The sequence below is a fragment of the Garra rufa genome, chromosome 16, assembly GCF_049309525.1.
Source record: "Garra rufa chromosome 16, GarRuf1.0, whole genome shotgun sequence".
Lineage (NCBI taxonomy): Eukaryota > Metazoa > Chordata > Actinopteri > Cypriniformes > Cyprinidae > Garra > Garra rufa.
The window spans coordinates 5,691,749-5,709,579 of record NC_133376.1 but is presented as its reverse complement, the minus strand read 5'-3'; the positions used below and the strand labels follow the sequence as shown (position 1 = coordinate 5,709,579).

At 40.7% G+C, this 17,831-nt stretch overlaps 1 protein-coding gene across 1 annotated transcript; it reads left to right on the top strand.

The window, feature by feature from the left end:
• Positions 1–10,147: 10,147 nt before the first annotated feature.
• On the top strand, positions 10,148–10,843 carry LOC141287922 (serine protease inhibitor Kazal-type 1-like). Its single transcript, XM_073820020.1, has 4 exons — positions 10,148–10,219; positions 10,299–10,330; positions 10,419–10,531; positions 10,648–10,843. The coding sequence occupies exons 1-4, from the start codon at positions 10,180–10,182 to the stop codon at positions 10,691–10,693; spliced, it is 231 nt and encodes a 76-aa protein (XP_073676121.1). The 5' UTR covers positions 10,148–10,179; the 3' UTR covers positions 10,694–10,843.
• The last annotated feature ends 6,988 nt before the right edge of the window (positions 10,844–17,831 follow it).

Sequence of the window (17,831 nt, the reverse complement as noted above, 5' to 3'; positions counted from 1 at the left end):
ACTTTGCTATCCTAGGTACTACTAAAAGTCCAGAGTTTTGAGACCTTAGGGAGCGTGAGGGATTGTAGCGTAGTAGGAGACTAGTTAGGTATGCAGGAGCTAAACCATTAAGGGCCTTATAGGTAAGAAGTAATATTTTGTAAGTGATACGGAACCTAATAGGTAGCCAGTGTAGAGACTGTAAAACTGGGGTAATATGATCATATTTTCTTGATCTGGTAAGGACTCTAGCAGCTGCATTTTGGACTACCTGTAGCTTATTTATTGAAGAAGCAGGACAACCACCTAGTAGTGCATTACAATAGTCCAGTCTAGACGTCATGAATGCATGAACTAACTTTTCTGCATCAGAAACAGGTAACATGTTCCGTAGCTTAGCAATGTTTCTAAGATGGAAGAATGCTGTTTTAGTAACATAGGAAATATGATTTTCAAAAGACAGGTTGCTGTCTAATATAACACCCAGATTTTTGACTGTAGAGGAAACAACAGTACATCCGTCTAGTTGCAAGTTGTAGTTTAAGAGATTCTGTGTACTCTTTTTTGGTCCAATAAGTAGGGCTGCACGATTAATCGTTTTTAAACCGAAATCGCGATTTGAAAGGGTGCGATTTTCAAATCGCAAGAGCTGCGATTATTTCGATTGATTATCAAATGTGGTAAAAAGCATTTAAGTCGTTTTTGACAGGTCACTTCAAGTGCATTTTACGTCTTCATGCTTATATTACGTTTGATGCAGAGTTTAACCAATAGGGGGCATTTTAACACTGCATGTAGAGACATGCACGGGACGTATTTTTCAGTCCCGCCTCCGCAGAAATATGTTGATCTCGGTCCGTTCCTACCTCGACATTCATGTTTTGTCCCGCTCCCTGCCCGCATAAAAGTAACCTATATAGTTTTTTTCAGTACATCAATTGAATTTACATGAAACAGTTTTGTAACATCTCGCAAGTTTCACAAAACCCCAGCATAAACGTTCCTGACAAAATATTTGTTATATAGGCTAAGCATCAACATTCACAAACCACTGTTATTCTTAACAGAAGAGCACGCATGAGCTACTGTGTGTATCCATAGCAGAATGCAAGCAGACAAAGCTAAAGTTGACATCTCAGTTCATATGCGATCTCATAAAGCTCTAACACAATGAATATTATGCACAATGAATCTTTCACAATGTCAACACTTCGTGTGTTTTAATTCGCGAGCACGCAATATTCAGCACTGTGCAAGAATGTTTGAGCAGTGAGTGGATTCTAACTTAAACACCTGACTGCCTATCCTTGTGCTTACTAATGATAGCTGTGAGTTGTATACTAGTTGTTCTTGCTGCTTTTGTGCAATAGATGAATAACAATATTTTGCTTTTTAGATATTTCTATTTTGCGGGGGTCCCGCGAATCATTTTATTTTCCCGCGTCCCGAACAGCCGCACTCGTCCATCAAGTTTTGTCCCGCGCTGCAGTCGGTTGCCTCGGGTCCCGCTATACTGTAGGAGTCTACTTCATGTACTGAGCAAATAACGTTAACGCCATTTGGAAAAGATGAGCGGGAGCAGCGGCTCAACTTCCCAACAAAGTGTCTCTTAATGTAGGTTATCATCAGTGTTTTACTGATGTAAAATTGTTTACAGTGTGTTTGGATTCCTATAAGTTTAAGATTTTAATTACATTTTATTATAAAATACTATATAATTATTATTTTTTTTAATTATAAAAGATTTTAATAATATTTTATTATATAATTTTAATTGTTAATTTAATTTTATTTAAGATACTGTAGTTATTTTCTTAATTTGTCATGATAACTGACAACTTTATTTAAAAAAAGGCAACAATGTTTAAGAGGTTTTATATAAACAGTAGAACAGTGTAGCATACTTTGTGATTATGCTTGGTCTTTCTTTGGTGCTGTTAAAACCACCATATCAAACCTGTAGCTCTTTTATCAAATAGTAGTAAATCGCAAATCGCAATTTTGATCAGAAAAATCGCAATTAGATTTTTTCTCCAAATCGTGCAGCCCTACCAATAAGTAATATCTCAGTCTTATCTGAATTTAACAGTAGAAAATTATTGGTCATCCAGTCTTTCACATTTTTAACACACTCTGTTAACTTTGCTAAGTTAGAAGTTTCATCTGGTCTTGTTGAAATATATAGTTGAGTGTCATCAGCATAACAATGGAAACTAATCCCATATTTCCTAATAATATTACCAAGGGGTAACATGTAAATTGAAAATAGTAGAGGACCTAAGACAGATCCTTGTGGCACTCCATACTTTACTGGTGTTAGCTGCGATGACTCCCCATTTAAATACACAAAGTGATAGCGATCGGACAGGTATGATCTGAACCATCTTAATGCCTGCCCTTGAATACCTGTATAGTTTTGTAATCGATCTATGAGTATTTCATGATCTATAGTGTCGAACGCAGCACTAAGATCAAGTAAAACTAGCAATGAGACGCAGCCTTGATCTGCCGCAAGTAGCAAGTCGTTTGTGATTTTTACAAGTGCAGTTTCTGTGCTATGATGGGGCCTGAAACCTGACTGAAATTCTTCAAAGATATTATTATTTTGCAAGAAGGAGCACAATTGAGCGGACACAACTTTTTCTAGAATTTTAGACATAAATGGAAGATTAGAAATGGGTCTGTAATTTGCCAGTTCACTAGGGTCTAGCTGTGGTTTCTTAATAAGAGGTTTAATAACTGCTAGTTTGAATGGTTTTGGGACATGACCTAAAGATAATGATGAGTTAACAATATTAAGAAGCGGTACTTCTGCTACAGGTAACAACTCTTTTAGTAATTTAGTGGGTACAGGATCTAATAGGCATGTTGTTGGTTTAGATGTGGTGATAAGTTTATTTAATTCTTTCTGTTCTATAGTTGTAAAGCACTGCAGTTTTTCTTCCGGTGTAATGACTAATGTTGAAGTATCAGTTGCAGTAGTAACTATATTTGTTATTGTATTTCTAATGTTGTCTATTTTATCAGTAAAGAAATTCATGAAGACATTACTATTAAACTGTGCAGGAATATTCAGGTCAGGAGGTGTTTGGTTATTTGTTAATCTAGCCACTGTGCTAAATAAAAACCTTGGATTGTTTTGGTTTTTTTCTATGAGTTGGTGGATATACTCGGTTCTAGCAGCTTTTAAAGCCCGTCTATAGCTGGACATACTGTTTTTCCATGCAATTTTAAAAACTTCTAAGTTTTTTCTCCATTTACGCTCAAGATTACGAGTTTCTTTTTTTAGAGAATGGGTATTACTGTTGTACCATGGCGCAGTACGTTTTTCTCTAACCTTTTTTAGCTTGATTGGGGCAACAGCTTCTAATGTATTAGAGAAGATAGTGCCTATGTTACTAGTCATTTTGTCTAGTTCATGTTTATTTATGGGTGCACAGAGCAGTTGAGATAAATCAGGCAGGTTATTTGCGAATCTATCTTTGGTAGCAGGAACAATAGTTCTGCCCAGACGATAGCGCGGAGCTATATAGTTAACATCAGTGATACGCAGCATGCACGATACGAGGAAATGATCGGTAACATCATCGCTTTGAGGTACGATATCTATATCAGTAAGATCAAGTCCGTACGATATAATTAGATCTAGTGTATGATTAAAACGATGAGTGGGCCCAGTGACGTTTTGTTTGACTCCAAAAGCGTTTAACAGGTCAGTAAACGCAAGTCCTAACGCATCATTTGCATTATCAACATGAATGTTAAAATCTCCAACAATTAATGCTTTATCAAAATTAACCAATAGGTCAGAAAGGAAATCTGCAAATTCTTTTAGGAAATCTGTATACGTCCCTGGAGGTCTATACACAGTAGCCAGAGCAAGTGATAGGAGAGATTTATTTTGCATATCCAGTGTTGGGTGTAACGCGTTACTTTGTAACGCGTTACTGTAATAATATTACTTTTTTCAGTAACTAGTAGTGTAAGGCATTACTCGTCTGAAAATTGTAATATTATTACAGTTTTCCCGAGCTAGTTACTTGCGTTACATTTGCCAGTAGCACCTTCATCACACTCAAGGCACACGACAACACAGAGAACAGAAGGGAAGGGGAGGGGGGCGTGAATTGAACAGTGATTGGTCTGGGTTTGGCACGAGGTATCATTAAATTACCATCACCGATTGGTCGACACCCGGCAGCCAGCAGCAGAGCGGCACTCGCAAATAGAGACCTGCAAACCCGCGGGATCCAACGCAACAGAGTGCGGCGCGGGACAAAACTTGATGGACAAGTGCGTGTGCTGGTGCGGGCGGGTAGAGACTCGTGTGTGTGTGTGTGTGTGTGTGTGTGTGTGTGTGTGTGTGTGTGTGTGTGTGTGTGTGTGTGTGTGTGTGTGTGTGTGTGTGTGTGTGTGTGTGTGTGTGTGTGTGTGTGTGTGTGTGTGTGTGTGTGTGTGTGTGTGTGTGTGTGTGTGTGTGTGTGTGTGTGTGTGTGTGTGTGTGTGTGTGTGTGTGTGTGTGTGTGTGTGTGTGTGTGTGTGTGTGTGTGTGTGTGTGTGTGTGTGTGTGTGTGTGTGTGTGTGTGTGTGTGTGTGTGTGTGTGTGTGTGTGTGTGTGTGTGTGTGTGTGTGTGTGTGTGTGTGTGTGTGTGTGTGTGTGTGTGTGTGTGCGGGATGCGGGAAAATAAAATGATTCGCGGGACTCCCGCAATATAGAAATATCTAAACATAAAATATCTAAAAAAATAATAATAATGTTATTCATCTATTGCACAAAAACAGCAAGAACAACATATATGATTAGAAAGAGCAAGAATAGGCAGTTTCGATTTAAAACTTGTTTTGCAACATGAGCAATGAAGCCATCTGCTGATTTTTGGAACGCATCGCCAATCAATGGTGTTTAAGATAGAATTCACTCACTGCTCAAAAGTTTTGAACAGTGCTGAATATTGCGTGCTTACGAATCACAACACACGTAGACCTTTATGAAAGATTAATTGTGCATAATATCCATTGTTATAAGAGCTTTATGAGATCGCGTATGCACTGGATGCACGCAGTATAGGTCATGCTTTTTTGTTCAGAATAACATTTTTTTTGTGTAAGAAAAAAAATGTAACTAGTAATATAACTAGTAATATAACTAGTTACTTTCTCCAGGGAGTAATAAAGTAAAGTAAGGCATTACTATTTTTGAGAGTAATATGTAATATGTAATATATTACTTTTTTGAGTAACTAACCCCAACACTGTGCATATCTGACAGAGTAACATTAAGTAGGAGTACTTCAAATGAATTAATCCTGTACCCTGTTTTCTGAGTAACATTGAAAATATCACTATAAATTGTTGCAACACCACCGCCACGACCGATCTGACGAGGCTCATGCTTATAACAGTAGTTTGGTGGAGTAGACTCATTCAGACCAATAAAATCATTTGGTTTTAGCCAAGTTTCAGTCAAGCAGAGTACATCAAAACTATTATCTGTGATTATTTCATTTACAATAAGTGCTTTGGGTGCGAGTGATCTAATATTTAGGAGCCCAAGCTTTAAAAATTGTTTTTGTTCATTTATTGTGCATTTTTCTGGTTTAATCACGATTAGATTTTTTCTAGATCCTGCATTAAATTTTTGTTTTGACCTCACTATTCGAGGAACAGACACAGTCTTTATAGATTGGACAGCACCAGTACTATCGTTTAAATGTGCATAACAAAAGCCATCATCGCAACTATTTGAAGAATTGCTTACTAGTCAAATGGAGCGCAGCGTCCTGGAGATGTTGTCCGACAGCAGTTCTGCTCCGACTCTGCTGGGGTGCAGGCCATCAGCGCGGTAAAGCCTAGGGCGCTCCCAGAAAAGATTCCAATTATTAACAAAGAGCAGTTTCTGTTCTTTACACCATGACAACAACCATTCATTTAGAGCAAAAAGTCTACTGAACCTTTCGTGTCCACGTCGATACGTGGGAAGCGGTCCTGACACGATGATCTTCGTCGCGGGCGCTGTGCTGCGTACCGTCTCGATCAGGCTCCCGAAATCCCTCTTCAGGACCTCCGTCTGCCGCAGCTTGACGTCGTTCACGCCCGCGTGCAGGACGATCGCGCCGACGCTCACATCGTCCTTCAGGATGGCAGGTATCTGTGAAGAAACATCGAGAACGCGAGCACCAGAGAAACAGCGAGTGTGCACTTTACCGTTAGCTAAGTTAGCACGAACGTACCGGACGATGGAGTCTCCGACGATCACAGCGTCGTGTTCCGTCTCGCGGAGGGGAGCGAATCGGTTCCGGGTGGAGATCTCGAAGACCGGAGGCGGCGGAGGGGGAGAGGTCCTCGCCCGGGGCCTGGCTCGCGTCTTCGGCTGCTGCTGCACCCAGGGTCCGTGGTGTCCCGGCGCCGGAGTGAACGACAGCCGGGATGATCGCGTCCTGGGTGCGCCTGACCTGTGCAGAGAAGCACACGGAGTAGAGGTGATGAGGGTGTTAGTATCGTGCTGAATACTTACCCGGACAGATTCGAGTGCAGTCTTCCTCTCCTGCAACTCAAACTGCCGTTTGAGCAACCCCTGGATCTGCTTCTCCACCGCTTCCAGCTCGACCCGCACCGCGTGCAGCTCGAACGTGTCTTCACCTGCACTCAAAGGTAGACACAAATTCGCCATTAAAGCAAGTAACAGTGAGTAAACAGTTGAAATGTGTGTGAATAGAGAATAAACAATGTAAGCAAGATTAGCCGCGACCACGCTGGCAAGTGCTAAACGCGCTATAAGCTAACTAAGTAGCAGGCAAGTTTATGTATGTGCGCAGCACAATGCGATCTCCGACCTCTCTCTCTCTCTCTCTCTCTCTCTCTCTGCGTTTGCGTGCATCAATTAAAGCAGCGCATTAATATAGAACGTGATTAAACTGACTTGGAACTACCTGTGCATTAAACGGTTTTACTGCACACCTGCCAGCCAATCAGAATCCAGTATCCAGACATTCCATGGAATAAAATATTTATCTTTTCCAGAACAATCTTTATAATTACATAACAACAGTGACATGTCCCAGGGTGCAAACTGATGGCAATAAATACTATAATCACAAAATAGCTGTGTTCAGATAAATACTTTCTGAGATAAATATCCCAGAGACAGTTGTACGCCTATCCATGGCACACCATGACTGCACAGTCTGAATGGCAAGTGTCCTTAGTGTGTCTGGTACCCAGTCGATGAGCGACATCCATAACATCTGGAAGTTTTGCTGCTTCATGGGCATACATGGATAACCTCTTCTTGCACGTTGTCTTTGGTCGTTTCTGGCAATCCATGGAGCTGCAGGCTCCAGTGCCTACCATACTGTTTTAAATCCGTCAACCAATCCATACACAGCCTGTTTGCCCCTGTCGATCCGTTTTTCCATGTAAAGCATATTGAACGTTGGCGTTTCCGCAAATGGAGGCTCAGAGTCGCAGGGTATGGTAAAAATTCATTTTCATCTTCTGCCATATGCTTGTCTTGAATCAAGCTGCTTTCGTAATCATGGTGGTTATTTGCAGGCGCACGTGAATCAGGCTTTCCAGGGTCACAAGCTCTTTTTTGTGCAGATTAGGAATGTTTTAAGGTATCATAAAATTCATATGAAAAAATACCTAAATGAAAGACATAAATTATATGTGATTTTCTATTAAGAAACATGATTTTTGATTTGTTTGAGACTTTTGTCATGAAATTTGGCACAAAGTGATGAGACATCCAACATCACTGACAAAGACTGAAATGCTCCTTTTATACCCAAACATGACATCCTCACCTATTTACATTTCACCTGCTTACCGTGAACTGTTTCAAAACAGTTTAATTTGGATATTCTATAACCTTCTATAAAGTATTCTATAAAGTGGCTGACCGCTTCACCCTGGGAGGGACCCAGATTCCATCTGTGTCAGAGAAGCCGATCAAGAGCCTGGGCAAGATGTTTGATGCAGCTTCTTCTCAGCAAATCAGAAGTGACCTGACAACCTGGCTTAGAGTGATTGACAAATCCGGGCTTCCTGGGAAGTTTAAAGCTTGGATGTACCAACATGCAATCTTGTCAAGACTACTATGGCCTCTGCTAGTGTATGAGGTACCAGTGAAAACAGTAGCAGCCTTACAAAGAGCCATCAGTCAGTCATTCCCTAAGCAGTGTTGCCTGATATGGGCATTCCAACAAGCTGTAGCTCCCCTTTAGAGGACTTGTGGAAGAGTTCAAAGTCACCCAAGCCATGGAGGTCATGATGTATAGAGACTCTTCTGATATAAAGGCTGCATCTGCAGGAATTCAGGTAAAGGCTGGAAGGAAGTGGCAGGCACAGGGAGCTGTCCATAGGGAGGAAGCACATCTGCGGCATAGCATTGTGGTGGGCACAATGGCGGTGAGACAGGCAGGACTGGATATTTTTTGCAAACCACAATATGATAGAGCCCAAGAAAAGGAGAAGCATTAGCTGAAACAGAATGAGATAAGAGCAGAGGTGGAGGAAGAGTGCTACAACAAAATAGTCAGCATGGGCAAACAAGGAGTGTGGACCAGATGGGAGCATGCAGAAGCTCATAAAGTCACCTGGTCAGAGCTCTGGAGAGAGGAACCATTACGCATCAAGTTTCTCATCCAATCAGTGTATGACGTTCTTCCCAGCCCGGCCAATCTGCATTGTTGGGGAATTGCAAGCACCCCAGCATGCCAGCTGTGCCAGAAGAGGGGCACCCTGGAGCACATCCTAAGTGCCTGCCCAAAGGTACTGGGGGAAAGGAGATATCGCTGGCACCATGACCAAGTGTTAAGGTCTTTGGCAAATCGTGACTGTGGGATCCGTGGCTGAGCATGCCACTTGGACACAATATTCACAAAATCTTTTCTAGAACAGTCTTTATATAATTGCATAACAACAGTGATGTGTCCCAAGGTGCGAAACTGATGGCAATAAATACTATAATCATAAAACAGGCGCGTCCAGATAAATACCATCTGGGATAAATATCCCAGAGACAGTTTCTTATACGCCTCTCCATGGTGTGCCATGACAGCACAGTCTGAATGGCAAGTGTCCTTAGTTAGTGTGTCTGGTACCCAGTCGATGAGCGACATCTATAACATCTGGAAGTTTTGCTGCTTCATGGGGTAGCACTTCTTGGCAAACACTGATAACCTCTTCTCGCACGTTCTCTTTGGTCGTTTCTGGTAATCCATGGAGCCGCAGGTTCCAGCGCCTACCATAACATTCTAAATCCATCAACCAATCCATACACAGCCTGTTCACCCCTGTCAATACATTTTTCAATGTAAAGCATTTTACTTTTCAGTTCTTTTATTTCCACACAGACGGTTTGCACCATGGATTCCAGAGCACCACCTCTTGTGTTGATAATATTAGAGAGTGTTGACATTATATTATCAGCATTAGATGTATTTTGGTGAATGTTGGCTTTTTCGCAAATGGAGGCTTGGAGTCAGAGGGTATGGTGAAACTCTGTCTTCATCTTCTGCCATATGCATTATTAGCAGGCGCCTATTAGCATTTATTAGCAGGCGCACTTAATCACATATTTTACCATCATTTATTGCTTTTTTTAGTATATGTTACCCTGGACCCATACATGTTTGACCCATACAAAGTATTTTTGGCCATTGCTACAAATATACCTGTGCTACTTAAGACTGGTTTTGTGGTCCAGGGTCACAAATTAATAGTACACTTAATAGAATGTTAAGAATATGACATAAAAGATACCTCTATAAAAGGTAAAAATTAACGTGTTACTCAATTTAAAGAGGAAAATTATACCCCTTAAATATTGTAGGGGTACATAGAAGAATGTTAAATGCCCCAGGGGGTACGCCACTGTAAAAAGTTTGAGAATCACTGTTCTATGGCATCGCTTGAAGAACCTTTTAAAGCACCTTTATTTTTAAGAGTGCATGATGCACGTTTTACACAAAGTTATTGTTTATATTAAATTACAAACATCTACCAGCTAAACAAAATCTGTCAAACTAAAGGTGCTTTAGTTTAGTTTTTTTTTTGTTCCTCCCTCTGATGATGTATGATGTGATGAATCAGTGGGATGGACTGTCTGCGCATGACTCCTATAAATATCTGATTGTATATTCACTTAGTTCAGTTTTATAGCATCAGTTGAGTGAGCTGACTCTCAGTTTGGGAACAATGGTTGCACGGGGTGTCATTGTCATTATCTGTGCTCTGGGTAAGTAATATAATGATTATGATTATAAAGAAACGGTTGTTAGGATGTTGCTGATTTGTTATCTTCTTGACATAAACAGTGGTCATATGTGAAGGAGCAAAACCAAGAGTGGTGAGTAAACAAGAGTGGTGAGTAAATAAAGGTTCTAAAATTGCTGTTCTGAGTTCCTTTTTTAATGTCAGTCAATATTTTTTTTTAGTACAAGCCTAATTGCAAGTACTCTTCTAACATTTGCCCAATGATCTACTTACCTGTGTGTGGAACCAATGGAAAAACATACAACAATGAATGTGAACTGTGTGCTGCAGCAAAGTAAGTCTAAATATTAATGCATTTTTAAACAAAATATAAGTTTAAAAATGGATTGCTTAAAGATCTGTCACCAGACCTTCAGACTTTAATCTTTGAATTAATCTCTGTCTTTTTAGGACATCAAAAACTAAAATTTTAATCCGGAAGCAAGGCCATTGTTAAATCACTCATCTACAAGCATGGCAAAAGAATGGCATAATAATTAAGCTTTAGACAGACTTTTAGTCTTCAAGCTTTATTGTACTCATGTCTCATTCATTATGGCCTGAATGTGTAATGGGTTAATCTATGAATAAATATTGCATACCAAAACTGTTCTGTTTGGTTCTGTTTTCTCTCTCAAATCTTGGAAAGACAAGAACCTGTGACTTTATACTATGTTAGATCATTGCAAGTTTTGTGCTACAAACAATTATACTGTTTTTGAATGTGCTATTGTTTTTCTTGTGGAGGTTAATAGGTGAAAAACACCATAAATCTAATTGAAAAGAGGGACCCAAACTGTATTTTAGAAAATACAATGAAACAATTCTTAAATATAATTTAATCAATTGCTTGATTTATTCATCTTAGATTACACTGTAAAACTTATCTAGGACACAATATATTTCCCAGAACAGTCTTTATATAATTACATAACAACAGTGACGTGTCCCAGGGAGCAAACTGATGCCATTAAATACTATAATCACAAAACAGGCGTGTCCAGATAAATACCTTCTGGGATAAATATCCCAGAGATTTAGCATCAGTTTCTTATACACCTCTCTATACGTGGCGTGCCATGACTACACAGTCTGAATGGCAAGTGTCATTAGTTTTCTTGCCACCTCTTTGGGTGGAGGCAACGGTTGCTCAGTGTCTTCATAGGAACAATAATTACACTGACTGCACTGTTGACAGTTTCAATTGCTTCTTATATGCAAATATAATTAAAAAAAAAAACTGTTGATGTCTAAATATCATTTATTACAAATGATGTAAAGTCGACTTATATACATATAATTTATTAAGTCAGGCATGATGAAAAATACATTTTGTATGTGAAAAGTGACTGACGCAACTAGTTGCAGTTACAGTGTTTCTACATCACATTTTTAACAATTATTAAAAACAGCCTTGCCTTGGACAAGACAGATAAACGTGCACAAAAAAATTATAGGCCTAGAACATTTTTGTACTTTTTTATTTTGAAGTAATCTAAACAGTTCGCCATGTTAAACAGTTTTTGACTGATTTGAGGGAATCAGATTAAATTGCATGCTACTCATGATAAACTCTTTACACAAAGTTATTGTTAATATTAAAATACAAACATACCACCTAAACTAAATCTATCAATCGAAAGGTGCTTAGTTTGTTCCTCCCTCTGATGATGTGATGTGATGAGTCAGTGGGATGGACGGTCTGCATGGCTGCTATAAATATCTGATTGTATAATCACTTAGTTCAGTTTTGTAGCATCAGTTGAGTGAGTTGACTCTCAGTTTGGGAACAATGGTTGCACTAGGTGGCACTGTCATTATCTGTGTTCTGGGTGAGTAATATAACGATTATGATTATTAAAAAAAACGGTTGTTTAAATGTTGCTAATTTGTCACATGAGGAAATATGCAATATACACAATTTGGTTCATAAAGAAAAGTTTCATTCTTTCAATCAAATATACACATTATTGATCATCTTAATTTATCTTTGCTATCTTTGCTATTTTTTTTTAGCTCAGAGTATTTCCTTTTGTCATAACATGAAATAAAATAAACTGTTATCTTTATTATCTTCTCGACACAAACAGTGGCCATATCTGAAGAAAAAAGAGTGGTGAGTAAATAAAGGTTGTAGAATTGCTGTTCTGAGTATCTTTTTTAAGCTCAGTGTTTTTTTCTCTCTCTCTCTCTCTCTCTCTCTTTCTTTTATTGCCTAATTGCAAGTACTCTTCTAACATTTGTCCAGCGAACTACTTACCTGTGTGTGGAACCAATGCAATAACATACGGTGTAGCACAAGAATGGCATAATAATTAAGCTTGACAGGCTCTCTTGACACCCCATGCAAGAAACAAGTGAAAAGAGGAAAATTTACACACCAGTCATTGCACATCACTCCAGCACTTTAATTAGTTTTTGCTTTAGATTAGATTAGATTAGATTCAACTTTATTGTCATTACACATGTACATGTACAAGTACAAGGCAACGAAATGCAGTTTAGGTCTAACCAGGAGTGCAATAAGCAGCAAGTGCAGGATAAAGGTATAAGTTATAAGTGCATTTATAGGGAATATGTACAGGGAGAAACTATGGATAATATTTACAGATGAAGTACTGTGAGCATAATTTACAGATGATAATTAACTACAATTAGAATGTACAAATAGATGAACACAATATACAGGTTGCTATTAACTATAATATAAATTGCAGGTAGATACGAACATAATATGCAGGTTACTGTTTACTGAAGCAGGAATTTACAAATTGACATGTATAGATATAGATTTATCACAAATTTACAGTATGTATATGTGCAATGGAAATGTGCATTTACAAATGGGTATGTACAGCGTAGTGCAATGAATATTAAGTAGTGCAATGGTAGTGGGGAGTGTGTGGGGGTGGGGGCCAAGGGTCAGTGGGGGTCAGAGTTCAATAAGGAGACAGCTCTGGGAAAGAAGCTGTTCCTCAGTCTGCTAGTTCTTGTCCTGTGGCATCTGAAACGCCTGCCAGAAGGCAGGAGAGAAAACAGTTTGTGTGCGGGATGAGAGGAATCCTTAAGAATACTGCGTGCTCGACGCAGACAGTGCTTCTTCTGAATGTCCTCAATGGATGGAAGTGGAGGCCCATATGATGCGTTGGGCAGTTTTCACCACCCGCTGCAGTGCCTTACGCTTCGCAACAGAGCAGCTTCCGTACCAGACTGTGACACAGTTCGTAAGGATGCTTTCTATCGTGCAGCGATAGAAGTTCACCAGGATGGCTGAGGACAGCTGGTTCTTCTTAAGTGTTCTCAAGAAGAACAGGCACTGGTGAGCCTTCTTGACCAGGCTGGAGGTGTTGGTGGTCCAGGATAGATCCTCCGAAATGTGGGTCCCCAGGAACTTAAAGGATGAAATAGGCTCAACAGCCATCCCATTGATGTGGATGGGTTCGTGTGAACCTCTTCTTCCCTTCCTGAAGTCCACAATGAGCTCCTTGGTTTTGGTGGTGTTAAGGAGCAGATTATTGTCTGTGCACCACGTGGCCAGGTGCTGAATCTCCTCCCTGTAGGCAGTCTCATCATTGTTGCTGATGAGACCGATCACTGTAGTGTCGTCTGCGAACTTGATGATGGTGTTAAATCCATACACAGGCCTGCAGTCGTGGGTGAAAAGGGAGTAGAGGAAGGGGCTCAGCACACAGCCCTGTGGTACACCAGTGTTCAGTATGATGGTAGTGGAGCAGATGTGGCCTGACCTAACATGCTGAGGTCTGTTGGTTAGAAAGTCCATAATCCAGTTACAGAGTGAAGTGTTAATGTCCAGGTCTCTAAGTTTGGTGATTAACTTAGATGGTCTGACAGTGTTGAATGCTGAGCTAAAATCAACAAACAGCATTCGTGCATAAGTGTTTGTATTGTCCAGGTGTGTGAGTACAGAGTGCAGCGTTATGGAGACTGCATCATCTGTGCTCCTATTGCCACGGTAGGCAAACTGGTGTGGGTCCAGTGTGGATTGGAGAGAGTTCTTGAGGTGTGAGAGGACCAGCCGCTCAAAGCACTTCATAATGATGGGTGTGAGTGCTACAGGGCGGTAGTCATTCAGGCATGTTGGGTTGGAGTGTTTCGGCACTGGCACAATGGAGGTGGATTTAAGACATGTGGGTACAGTTGCTTGGGCAAGGGACATGTTAAAAATGTCTGTGAATACCCCAGCGAGCTGCTCCGCACATGCCCTCAGTACGCGGCCAGGAATACCGTCTGGTCCAGCAGCCTTGCGCGCGTTGATCCGGCTCAGTACAGTGTGTACGTCAGAGAAGTTTAGTGTTATGGGTGAGTGGTCGGTTGACAAAGTGAACTTTTTTTATTTTAACTTTTATATTTTAGTCTCTTTATTGTCTTTCTCAAAGTCATTAAGCTCATCCAGGAAGAAGACATTAGTGGCTGTGGGGGTGGAGTGGCTGGGTCTGTAATCGCTGATGGCCTGAATGCCCTGCCACATGCGTCGAGGGTCAGAGTTAGAAAAGTGCTCCTCTAGCTTAAGTTTGTAGCAGTGCTTGGCCTTTTTGATGCCCCTCTTCAGATTTGCCCTGGAAGTGCTGTAGGCCTGTGCATCACCTGATCTGAAGGCAGTGTTGCGTGCTTTCAACAGGAGACGCACCTCCTTGTTCAACCATGGCTTCTGATTTGGGTATGTGGTGATCTGTTTCTGGGTTGTAACACTGTCTATGGTGGTGTTGATGTAATCCAGAACAGAGGAAGTGTATCTGTCAATGTCCGTGTGAGAGCCACAGGTGGCCTGAGAAGCAAACATACTCCAGTCAGTGTGTAGAAACCTGTCCTGAAGTGTGAAGTCTGCCCCCGCTGGCCACACTTTGATGGTCTTCACTGATGGCTTCACACGGTTGATGAGGGGTGAGTATTTGGGGGTGAGGAACAAAGAAAGGTGGTCAGACTGTCCCAAGTGGGGGAGAGGGGTCACAGTATAAGCTTCAGCCATGTTTGTGTATACATGGTCTAAAGTTTTGTTTCCTCTGGTGTGACAGAAAATGTTTTGGTGAAATTTGGGGAGTACTGTCTTTAAGTTTAAGTGATTAAAATCCCCCGCAACAATAAATGCAGCCTCCGGGTGAGCAGTTTGTTGTTTGCTGATGGCCGCATGAAGTTTGTTCATAGCAAGCTTGGCATCAGCGTCAGGAGGAATGTAAGCAGCAGTTATTATGGTGGAGGTGAATTCCCGCGGCAGATAAAATGGTCTACACTTAACCATGAGAAACTCTAGGTTAGCTGAGCAGTGTCTGCCAATAACAACAGAGTTCGTGCACCAAGCTTTGTTAACATAAATGCACAATCCTCCGCCTCTGGTCTTACTTTAAACAAAAGTATTGAAAATTGAGTTGATGCTCAAGCCTTATTATTGATTTCAATTAATCCCAGTGTTTTCCAGTATATGCAGTGGTTTGTGGGTAGAAAGTGCATGAGACGCAGCAATTATGGGGTAATCAGTCTGTGTTTGAACTAATGTTGTGGGGCAGAAACAATTTTTTTGAGTTCTGATATTGTAGCTATGCCAAATGTTGAAGTTCAGTCTGGCATGTTTGTTGCAGACATTTTAGATTTAAAATCACTACAAAAACAATAGTAATGTCAATATTTGATTAAATAGTTTATAATTTCTCTTCTAGAGCCTTTGAGTGCTAAAAATGTAACAATGACTGAAGCAGCCCAGCCTTTCATCAACCCTTTTTTACCCTTAAACTCCTGAGTTATGTGCATATCTTTGTGTAAGAATGGATTTTTAAGTGGGGAAGGAGAATGACGGATATACAGTATGTCACAAAAGTGAATACACCCTCACATTTTAGCAACCATCTTCTAAAGGAACAATACTATAGAAATGAAACTTAGATATATTTTAGAGTAGTCAATGTGCAGTTTGTATAGCAGAATAGATTTATTGTCCCCTAAAATTACTCAACTTACAGCCATTACTGTCAAAATATCTGGCAACAAAAGTGAGCACACCCTAAGTGAACTTGTCCAAAGTGTCAATATATTGTGTTAGCACCATTGTTATCTGGCACTGCCTTAATCATCCTGGGTATGGAATTGACCAGAGCTGCACAGGTTGTTGCTGGGATCCTCTTCCACTCCTCTACAATGACATCACAGAGCTGCTGGACGTTAGACACATGGTGCTTCTCCACCTTACGCTTGAGGATGCCCCACAGGTGCTTAATAGGGTTCAGGTTTGGAGACATACTTGGCCAATCCATCACCTTCAGCTTCTTCAGCAAGGCAGTTGTCATCTCGGTGGTGTGTTTGGAGTCGTTATAATGTTGGAAAACTGCCGTTCGGCCTAGTTTCTGGAGGGAAGGCATCATGTTTCAGAATGTACAGTACATAATGGAATCCATGTTTCCTTCAATGAACTGCAGCTCTCCAGTACCAGCAGCCCCAGACCATGATGCTACCACCACCATGCTTGACTGTAGGCAAGACACAATTTTCTTGGTAATCCTCACCAGGGCATCACCACATATGCTGGACACCATCTGAGCCAAACAAGTTTATCTTATAGCCTCATCAGACCACAGGACATGGTTCCAGTAATTCATGCTCTTGGACAGGTTGTCTTTAGAAAACTGTTTGTGGGCTTAATTGTGAGCCAGCTTCAGATGAGGCTTCCTTCTGGAATGACGCCTATGCAAACTGACTTGTTGCAGTGTGCTGCGTATGGTCTGAGCACTGACAAGCTGACCTTCTACTTCTGCAACCTTTAAAGCAATGCTGGCAGCACTAATGCATCTGTTTTTTAAGCCAGGTTCAGCACCTGACGCACAGAACGAGTGTTCAACTTCGTTGATTGACCCTTGCAAGGCCTGTTCTGAATGGAACCCATCTTGGAAAACCTATATATGACCCTGACCACTGTAGTGTAACTCAGTTTCAGGGTGTTACTGAACCTCTAATAGTCTTGGCCATCTTTGTGGAGAGCAACAATTCTAATTCTCAAAGTTCTTTGTCATGAGATGCCATGTTGAACATCCAGTGGTCAGTATGAGAGAATTGTACTTAAAGCACCTAATTTTAACTGCTCTAATACAAGATATACAACTTTGTATGGTCAAGCAGACAAAAACATAAACATGATGAATAGGACATGCGGCTTTGCATGGTTAAACAACATACTGCTGTTATCACTTATGGCTGTATGTTGAGTTATTCACTTTGACCTCTCTAAAATATATGCAAGTTTCATTTCTAGCTCCGATCCGCCTTTTTTGCCTCCGATACTGATTTTGATACCTAGGGTTTTTTAATCGGCCGATACAAATACCGATACTATACCAGTGAAGGCTCGTCTGCATTTCGGGGTCTCTGTTCCCTCATCTTCCTTTTGACAATACCCCATAGATTTTCAATGGGGTTTAAGTCAGGCGAGTTTGCCAGCCAATCAAGTACAGTTATTCCATGGCTATTAAAACCAGGTACTGGTAGTTTTGGCTTTGTGGGCAGGTGCCAAATCCTCATGGAAAATAAAATCGGTAACACTTTAGAATAATGGGCCGTTGTTAACAAGTAACTATGCAGGAAGTAATAGGTAG